The sequence below is a fragment of the Oncorhynchus tshawytscha genome, linkage group LG09, assembly GCF_018296145.1.
Source record: "Oncorhynchus tshawytscha isolate Ot180627B linkage group LG09, Otsh_v2.0, whole genome shotgun sequence".
NCBI classification, from domain to species: domain Eukaryota; kingdom Metazoa; phylum Chordata; class Actinopteri; order Salmoniformes; family Salmonidae; genus Oncorhynchus; species Oncorhynchus tshawytscha.
The window spans coordinates 71,005,118-71,014,887 of NC_056437.1; the positions used below are offsets into that span (position 1 = coordinate 71,005,118).

Sequence of the window (9,770 nt, forward strand, 5' to 3'; positions counted from 1 at the left end):
GTCAGTGGACATACATACAAAATCAGCAGGGGATCAAATACTTTTTCTCTCACTGTATGTTGCCTTTCACTCAGTCACACTGCATTCGTAATGTATAAATTCCTTAGCACATGCTTTAATTGTTCCCATCCCCATAGCTTATATAAAGGATCATGAGAGCTTTAAAATAGTTGTAGGCTATACCTTACCTATAAGTACAGCCACTGTATGTCATGGCTCTATGTGAGGAGATGAAAGGATCAAACAAAAGGCACCTGTCACGCCCTGACCGTAGATTGCTTTGTATGTTTCTATTTTTCGTTTGGTCAGGGTGTGATGTGGGTGGGCATTCTATGTTGTATGTCTAGGTGTTGCGTTTCTATGTTTAGGCCTGGTATGGTTCCCAATCAGAGGCAGCTGGTTATCGTTGTCTCTGATTGAGAACCATACTTAGGCAGCCTGTTTTCCCACTATGGGTGTGGGTAGTTGTTTTCTGTTGTGTGTCTGCACCAGCCAGAACTGTTTCGGTTGTGCTCTTTGTTATTGCTGTGTTCATTAATATAATATGGGCACATACCACGCTGCACCTTGGTCCTCTCCTTCCAACAGCCATTACAGCACCCTTTTCAATTACTGGCCATAAAGACTGCAATATGGGATGTTTTAGAGGTTTTCATGTGTTGCTGACAGTGGTGTAAAGTAACTAAGTAAAAATGCTTTGCGGTACTACTTAAGTAGTTTTTTGGGGTATATGTACTTTACTATTTACTCCACTACATTCCTAAAGAAAATATGTACTTTTTACTCCCATACACTTTCCTTGACACCCAAAAGTACTTGTTACATTTTGAATTTTCAGGCAGGACAGCAATATGGTACAATTCATGCACCTATCAATATAATGTCTTGTCATCCCTACTGCCTCTGATCTGGCACACTCACTAAACTCAAACACTGTGTTTGTAAATTATGTCTGACTGTTGGAATGTGCCCCTGGCTGTCCGTAGACAGCTTAATACAGGCGTTTGCAACCTTCATGCCTGGAAGAGGCATTTATTACACCACTGGTTGTTAAAAGACAATAACCTTCACCCTCATTCACCTTTCTCTCAGTCCCAAGTGTTTTCTCGCTTGGCCTGAAACACTAAGTGCATTTTAACATGCAGAGACCCAGCCCGGTGACAGGAGAGATGCATTGCTGTGACACATACACATACACAATACAATACACAACCAAAACAATGAAGGACTAAGTAAAAACATGTTTGTGAATAATGTAACATACTGAATACATTTATGGTATGACAGAGTATGGAGTTTATAGGTCAGTTGCAGTTAGTGGGGGAAATGTGATTTTGGTGTTTGCACTGTTTTACCATCAGACTCATTAAATGTTAGCCATGGTAAAGCCACAAGATGCAGCTGCAGATGAGGCTTAGAGAGAGAAGACAGAGAAAAGATTGTTTCAGCAGGACGAAGTGGCAATTCTTTGGCTGAGAGGGATCCTGCTGGACGAATCGCAAAAGAGACTTTATTTACACATAACATCTAGAGAGGGTTTGTTTAAATGACCTCTATTGTGGATGATAAATGAAGAGGCCTGTATGGGGCTGGGGGCCAATCTTGCGGGGCCACAGGTTAGACAGGTTTTTGTACAAGCAGAAACCTGCAGCGGTCCACAAACAAACTAATCAGATGAAACCGTGGATGAGATATGGGTTCAATCAGTGTACATAGAATTATACAAGTGTTACGACAATTATATACAAACCCTGTAATCAAAGAGACTAAAGAATAATTATCTTGCGGTGACAAACATATTTTGATGTTTTAAAAAAATCAATGATAGCAACTTAATGGATTCCTAAAGTGTTACTGTAGCTTGTTCAAAAGCAGGGCACAATGGAAACATTCAAGATGGCAAGACAGGTAGAGGATGGCACGTACCGGTAAATAACATATTTACATGCCCGTATCATCGATGAATTAACATTTTTTTAAGATCCATGTCATCCCCTTACACAGAGATTCAGCAGCTGATGATGAAAACAGGCAAGTATCATCGTGTCTTACATTTTTTTAGGTGTAAGGGCTTTATCTAATGCTTCACATCAAGTTGTGGCGTTGCTCCTCCCTCGCTAAGGATTTCAGGTGCACTTGAGGCTGTTAGCAACGCAATATCGTTAGCTTATAACCACACATGCATTGGTAGAATTCTAACTCTAAAGAGGGTGAAAGGTAGCTTAGTAGCTCAAGGCTTGAGCTGTGGTATGTTTTCCTATTCAGACAGCCACAGGTTACAAACAACAAATCAAACGTATAAATGGCATTAATAAGACCCAATAGTGTGGCTTAATTTCATTCCAAATTCTTAATAACTTATAGATTGATTATTAAGCGAGTGTAACAAAAACTCATGCTATCTTAGACTGGATCGGCTTTTGATTCATTTGTTTATTAGGGAAAATCACCAATTCAATTAAATCCATGCACTGTTATCATTGTTGATTCAAGATTATACAGCGCTGAAGTGTGATTCTGCAGGCAATGAATAGTGTGTGTTGTTGACCAAAGAACTGGTTTATGTCGTAATCCCGGTGTGCACAATGCAAAGCTGCTGCCAGTGAATCCAGGGCACCACATTCCTTCATGAAAGACTGAGTTGTAAGCAGTTGTTAAAAGTTTGCATGGAGATGGCCTTGACTCAATGCGTTATCTTTAGCCAGTCCACACACACTTCTCACCCTTAGTGTCTTACTGGCACAGCTAGGGTGCCGTGTGTAATCAGGGGGAAAGTTACTCTTTAACCAAGGCGCAATCTCCACTACACTTTTGTTTGTTCTAAATTGTGTTTTAAGTCAAATTGTATTAAAGATTAACTTTCAATGGTATAGTGTGTTTTAATCCTGACAGTACATTATTAAACATGTGCTCTGCAGACTGATACTCTATGACGAGCAGAAATACATGACGATTGATAAGAAATGACATCTCAGAAAACGCTGCCCTGTGCCACACCCACAAGCAATTGACAGATTGAGTCTGTCATGCCTGTGTGCGCGCATTTGCTTTTTATGACTTGAATAGGAGACTTTGGGGAGGTGTTTCTCCCACGCCTTTCATTATCTTTTCCCTCCCACCTCTACCCCCCCGCCCCCCCTGTGAAGTTGTATAAAACAACTAGCCCTTCTCCTCCACTCTTCACTAAGTCCGCTCCAGCTAGAGCAGTAAGACCGCAGACTCAATCAACATGTCCTTCTCCAGCAGCAGCTTCATGTCCTCTGGTGGATCCATGAGGGGAGCACCTATGGGCTTCTCTCGCCTCTCCATGTCTGGAGGTGGCAGCATGGGAGGTGGCAGCCGCATCAGCGGCATGAGGGCCGGCAGCGTGTACGGGGGTGCAGGTGGCTCCGGGGTCCGGATCTCCAGTTCCAGTGCATCCAGGTCCTTCTCTGCTGGTGGTGGTTTTGGCATGGGTGGTGGTGGAGGTGGCTTCAACCTGTCTGATGGCCTGGACCTGCACGTGTCTGCCAACGAGAAGGCCACCATGCAGAACCTGAACGACCGTCTGGCCACTTACCTGGACAAGGTCCGCTCCCTGGAGACGGCCAACGCTGATCTGGAGCACAAGATCCACATGTTCCTGGAGGCCAAGACCTCCCCCACTGGTCGTGACTACAGTGACTTCCATCTCTCTATCACCGAACTCCAAGGCAAGGTATGTCAGTCAACTCGTTTACAACTGCAGTATGACTACTTTTACCACTTGTTTAATAAAGGCTGGGTTTTACGGCCACTGATAGCTGTTACCTTACTATTGTGGAAGAGGAAGGGGAGTGCCAGTTACTCCAAGGCACAAAATAAACACCACTATTTAGTAAGCCTTCACCAGTGACCCGATAATATCAAGGAAAATATCATAAATCTAGTTAATGGCCATTACCGTGTTGATGTTCTTAAATGTAGCTTTATCATTAACACCATTGTGCACTGTGAATGCAGTGTATGTATCCCCAGGGTCATTGATCTCTGGTCCAATGTCAGACACACTAACACACCCAAAACGGCCTCAAAATCAGATCAAGTTTATAGCGCCATTCATTTAATCACTCCAGACAAAACTGTTAAATTCCAAAACTTAATTTTCTCTTTCAGATCCAGGATGCCACACGCATCAACAGTGGAATCTACCTCAGCATTGACAACGCCAAGCTGGCAGCAGATGACTTCAGGGTCAAGTGGGTGACATCATGAATGATCACAATAAATATGCATCAATCCATACTGTCTTCAGTAGATAGAGTATAACTTTAGTCCAGTAAACAAAGCTGTTTTGATTTTGCTTAGGTATGAGAACGAGCTGTCCATGAGGCAGTCTGTGGAGGCCGACATCAGTGGCCTGAGGAGGGTGCTGGATGACCTGACCATGGCCAGATCTGACCTGGAGATGCAGATTGAGGGGCTGAGAGAGGAGTTGATCTTCCTCAAGAAGAACCATGAGGAGGTGAGTCTGAGTGACTTTAGATTTAGTCATACAGAAGTAATTGCCAAGCTTCATGAAGATTTGTCATCAGTTGATTGGGGGGGACATCAATGTCATGCATAATGAGTAATGCATGACTGAGGTTGACCCAGACTATCCATGATTCCTTTAGGAGCTGTTGTCCATGCGTGCCCAGATGAGCGGCCAGGTCCATGTGGAGGTTGAGGCTCCACCGCAGGAAGACCTCAGCAGAGTCATGGCTGAGATTCGCGAACACTACGAGGCTGTCGCTGCCAAGAACAACAGAGAACTGGAGGTCTGGTTCCACGCCAAGGTAATACTGTTTCTCGTTATAAAAATGAATCCATAATTTAGGTCCATGATGTCCAAAATGTCCCATCAATTTAATTGTTCATGTAAAAACATTATTTTGGATGGTGTTTTCCACAGACCGAGGCGCTGAACAAGGAGGTTGCAATCAGCACAGAAGTTATCCAAACGTCCAGATCTGAAATCTCAGAAGTCAAACGCACACTGCAGAGTCTTGAAATCGAACTGCAATCACAAATAAGCATGGTAAGACTGTTCAAGAATGTTTCAATGTCTGCCACCCATCAATGAATTTGCTCAACTACTTCCTGATGTTTTGTTTTGCTCTTCATTTCTCTCCAATAGAAATCATCCATGGAAAATAACCTCGCAGAGACAAAGAACCGTTACTCCATGCAGCTGTCGGGTTATCAGATGCAGGTGACTAGCTTGGAGGAACAGTTGGTGAATCTCAGGGCTGAGCTGGAACGACAAGGACACGAATACCGGATGCTGCTGGACATCAAGACCAGACTGGAGATGGAGATCGCCGAGTACAGGAGACTGCTGGATGGAGAGGCTAGCAGGTAAGCTTTGAGTCTCATGCCTCGTGTTTCAGATGGCATAGACATACAGTCAAAAATTGGCCTCAGAATGATGGAACCTAACAACATAGTTTTTTTGCTCTTTCAGCATGTCATCCTCATCCTCGTCCACAACAACACGCAAGGTGGTGACTATTGTGGAGGAAATGGTGGACGGCAAGGTGGTCAGCTCTACCAGTTCCTCTGCCGGGACACTGGTTGTGTCCCCGTGAGAAACATCTTGAACCAGAAATGTCACAACAAAGAACACCATATCTCTGATGACTACTGTCAAACTTTCTCAGAGAGATTAAGAAATAAACGTACTCTGAAGTGTTGAAACTGACTTTTCGTGTCTTGGCATTTTCTACTTCACATCAACTCAATACACATTTCCTGAGCATTACCTGTTAATCTAACTCTGGTAGCCTTTCCTTTTGATGTCATGTTTAACACTGACAGTTAATTAGGCTGTATGGAAAAAAAATACACTCTTTCCCTTGCAAAATAACATAAACTTGACAAATGTTTGACCAAATAGGGGAAACTCAGCAAGAGGATGTTGCATGTACAAAGTAAATACATAGTGGGTCAACGTCCGCAACAACTAAGAGTGTTGAAGCGCAAGGCTAAACTTCTCAGCTGCTTTGGTACCGTAGCTACCACTTTGTAGCAGCGTGAAGTTCACCCGTGGACATGCGCAGATACTCTGTGTGACTGTGTAAGAGCAAAGTATTGCATCACGCTCATCTCATTATCTACGGTGCTGTTTGTTGCAACATCATCTCGCTATCTTTACCTTTAATTGCACGCACAATACATTTATTATAAGCTAAGCCCTTATCATAGGCTATTAAAGCCCTTTGTACCCTATAAAAGGCCTCACCCCATAAATGTAGAATAATGATGTCTACACTGCAGTTAACAATGTAATATGTCTGCTTACTCCATTAATAACCTTTTGTTGACATACTATAAAGCCATGGGACACTAAATAAACAGATTATATCTGGCCAATTGAAAGTCAAACGAATAATGTAAACATAGTAATCAGTTGTTAAGTCTAATTGCAGTCTTATTGAAGATGACCTTTGTCCATTTAACCCAGTTGGCCATTTAATGGTGTGTGCATTCAACAACAAGTGTCAATTACTGATATAAGATCACCAGTTATCAGTTTTTCCTCTTTCACTGTTGGATTAAACAATTAATAGCACAAACAGTGTTTTGGAACTTCAGCCAACCCAGTGATCTAGGAATCCCTTGGCAGAGAACAAGTTCTCATTTGCAACTGCGACCTGGCCAAGATAAAGCATAGCAGTTTGACATGTACAACAACACAGAGTTACACATGGAATAAACAAAACATACAGTCAATAATACAGCAGAAAAAAATAAAACAAAAGGTCTATATACAGTGAGTGCAAATGAGGTAAGATAAGGGAGTTAAGGCAATAAATAGACTATGATGGCGAATAAATTACAAAATAGCAATTAAACACTGGAATGGTAGATGTGCAAAAGATGAATGTGCAAGACCTGGAGCCAGTGGGTTTGACAACGAGTGAGAAATGAGGGCCAGCCATCAAGAGTACGCTCGCAGTGGTGGGTAGTATATGGGGCTTTGGTGACAAAACGGATGGCACTGTGATAGACTGCATCCAGTTTGTTGAGTAGAGTGTTGGAGGCTATTTTATAAATTACATCGCCGAAGTCGAGGATCGGTAGGATGGTCAGTTTTACGAGGGTATGTTTGGCAGCATGAGTGAAGGATGCTTTGTTGCGAAATAGGAAGCCGATTCTAGATTTAATATTGGATTGGAGATGCTTAATGTGAGTCTGGAAGGAGAGTTTACAGTCTAACCAGACACCTAGGTATTTGTAGTTATCCACATACTCTAAGTTGGAGCCGTCCAGAGTAGGGATGCTGGACAAGCGGGCGGGTGCGGGCAGTGATCGGTTGAAGAGCATGCATTTAGTTTTACTTGCATTTAAGAGCAGTTGGAGGCCACGGAAGGAGAGTTGTATGGCATTAAAGCTCGTCTGGAGGTTAGTTACCACAGTGTCCAAAGAAGGGTCAGAAGTATACAGAATGGTGTCGTCTGCGTAGAGGTGGATCAGAGAATCACCAGCAGCAAGAGGGACATCATTGATGTATACAGAGAAGAGAGTCAGACCGAGAATTGAACCCTGTGGCACCCGCATAGAGACTGCCAGAGGTCCGGACAACAGGCCCTCCGATTTGACACATTGAACTCTATCAGAGAAGTATTTGGTGAACCAGGCGAGGCAATCATTTGAGAAACCAAGGCTGTTGAGCCTGCCAATAAATAACATCAAATTGATCAGAAATACAGTGTCGACATTGTTAATGTTGTAAAGGACTATTGTAGTTGGAAACGGCTGATTTTTAATGGAATATCTACATAGGCGTACAGAGGCCCATTGTCAGCAACCATCACTCCTGTGTTCCAATGGCATGTTATGTTAGCTAATCCAAGTTTATCATTATAAAAGGCTAATTGATCATTAGAAAACCCTTTTGCAATTATGTTAGCACAGCTGAAAACTGGTGTTCTGATTAAAGAAGCAATAAAACTGACCTTCTTTAAAGTAGTTGAGTATCTGGAGCATCAGCATTTGTGGGTTCGATTACAGGCTCACTCAAAATGGCCAGAAACAAATAACCTTCTTCTGAAATTCGTCAGTCTATTCTTGTTCTGAGAAATGAAGACTATTCCATGCGAGAAATTGCCAAGAAACTGAAGATCTCGTACAACGCTGTGTACTACTCCCTTCACAGAACAGCGCAAACTGAATAGAAATAGGAGTGGGAGGCCCCGGTGCACAACTGAGCAAGAGGACAAGTACATTAGAGAGTCTAGTTTGAGAAACAGACACCTCACAAGTCCTCAACTGGCAGCTTCATTACATAGTACCCGCAAAACACCAGTCTCAACATCGACAGTGAAGAGGCGACTCTGGGATGCTGGCTGGAGTTCCTCTGTCCAGTGTCTGTGTCCTATTGCCCATCTTAATCTTTTCTTTTTATTGGCCAGTCTGAGATATGGCTTTTTCTTTGCACCTCTACCTAGAAGGCCAGGCCTCTGTACGCCTATGTAGATATTCCATTAAAAATCAGTGTCACGACTTCCGCCGAAGTTGGTCCCTCTCCTTGTACGGGCGGCGTTCGGCGGTCGACGTCACCGGTTTTCTAGTCGCCACTGATCCACGTTTAATTTTCCATTTGTTTTGTCTTCATTGTACACACCTGGTTTCCATTCCATAATCATTGTTCACTATTTAACCCCTCTGGTTTCCCCCTTGATTTTGTGCGTGTTTGTTATTGTAAAGTTGTCTCATTTTGTGAACTGGAATATTTTGTCTCCTTCATGGAATATTGTTTTTGAGTAAAGTTACGGTTATTACTCATCTCTGTGTCCTGCGCCTGACTCCGCCTTACCAGCATCACCTAGACTTATGACAATCAGCCATTTCCAGCTACAATAGTCATTTGCAACATTAACAATGTCTACACTGTATTTCTGATTTATGTCATTTTAGTGGAGAAATAAGTAGCTTTTCTTTCAAAAGCAAGGACATTTCTAAGTGACCCCAAACTTTTGAACAGTAGTGTAGGTTATAATCAGAATAATCAGTTAAGTCCTAAAGGAAATAGCAACTTAAAAGTGTGGCCTAATGCTTGATTCTTCTGAAACTGTTGGTGCAGTGTATGGACAAATAGTAAAAACCAAGGCTCGTGTTCCCTAAACAAGGACAAACCCTATGCACAGTTGGATCAGGTGTCAAACAGCTCGCTTGAGGAAAGATTTTTCAAGACAAAGCAGCAGGACACACAACCAGTGTTTTACGGTTCACAATGTTCAGTGGTTGTTGTTCAGCAATGCTCTGCATTACTTTTACCAATGGGGAAACTGCAATGGACCATGGTGGTCTCCTTGAAAATAATATCTGTACGTTTGAGACAGTAAGCTTAGTACCCAACAATAGCCGATGTACAAATAAAAATAAACAAAATAAACAGCAGTGATTTGGGGATTGCTGTTACTAGTGCTCTGTCACAGAATAGGACATTGTACAGAGCTGCTGCAGAGTACCTCAGTCTGCACTAGCTAGAATTTTGGTTGTGCCAAAAATGTATTTGGGAAATAAAAGAATTACATCGCAAATGACAGGAGTAGCAAGGAGTGGAATGTTAGTTAAAAAGACTGCTACCCAGACTAGGGTATACTACTATCTCTATGCCCCTACCTACCTGCTTTATTGACACGTTTCTTATTTTTTTCCCTGAGTTACCGGTCTTGTGCTGTATGGATGGAATTTTCCACACATTCACCTGTGTATAAACCTCAAACCCCCCTCTCCCTCCCTCATTGTCTGGCATAAAAGGAGAA

At 42.6% G+C, this 9,770-nt stretch overlaps 1 protein-coding gene across 1 annotated transcript; it reads left to right on the plus strand.

The window, feature by feature from the left end:
* The first annotated feature begins 3,166 nt into the window (after nucleotides 1-3,166).
* LOC112258569 (keratin, type I cytoskeletal 13-like) lies at nucleotides 3,167-5,701 on the plus strand. The gene is made up of 7 exons (XM_042327341.1): nucleotides 3,167-3,697; nucleotides 4,135-4,217; nucleotides 4,327-4,483; nucleotides 4,635-4,796; nucleotides 4,913-5,038; nucleotides 5,138-5,358; nucleotides 5,465-5,701. The coding sequence occupies exons 1-7, from the start codon at nucleotides 3,230-3,232 to the stop codon at nucleotides 5,586-5,588; spliced, it is 1,341 nt and encodes a 446-aa protein (XP_042183275.1). The 5' UTR covers nucleotides 3,167-3,229; the 3' UTR covers nucleotides 5,589-5,701.
* Nucleotides 5,702-9,770: the final 4,069 nt, after the last annotated feature.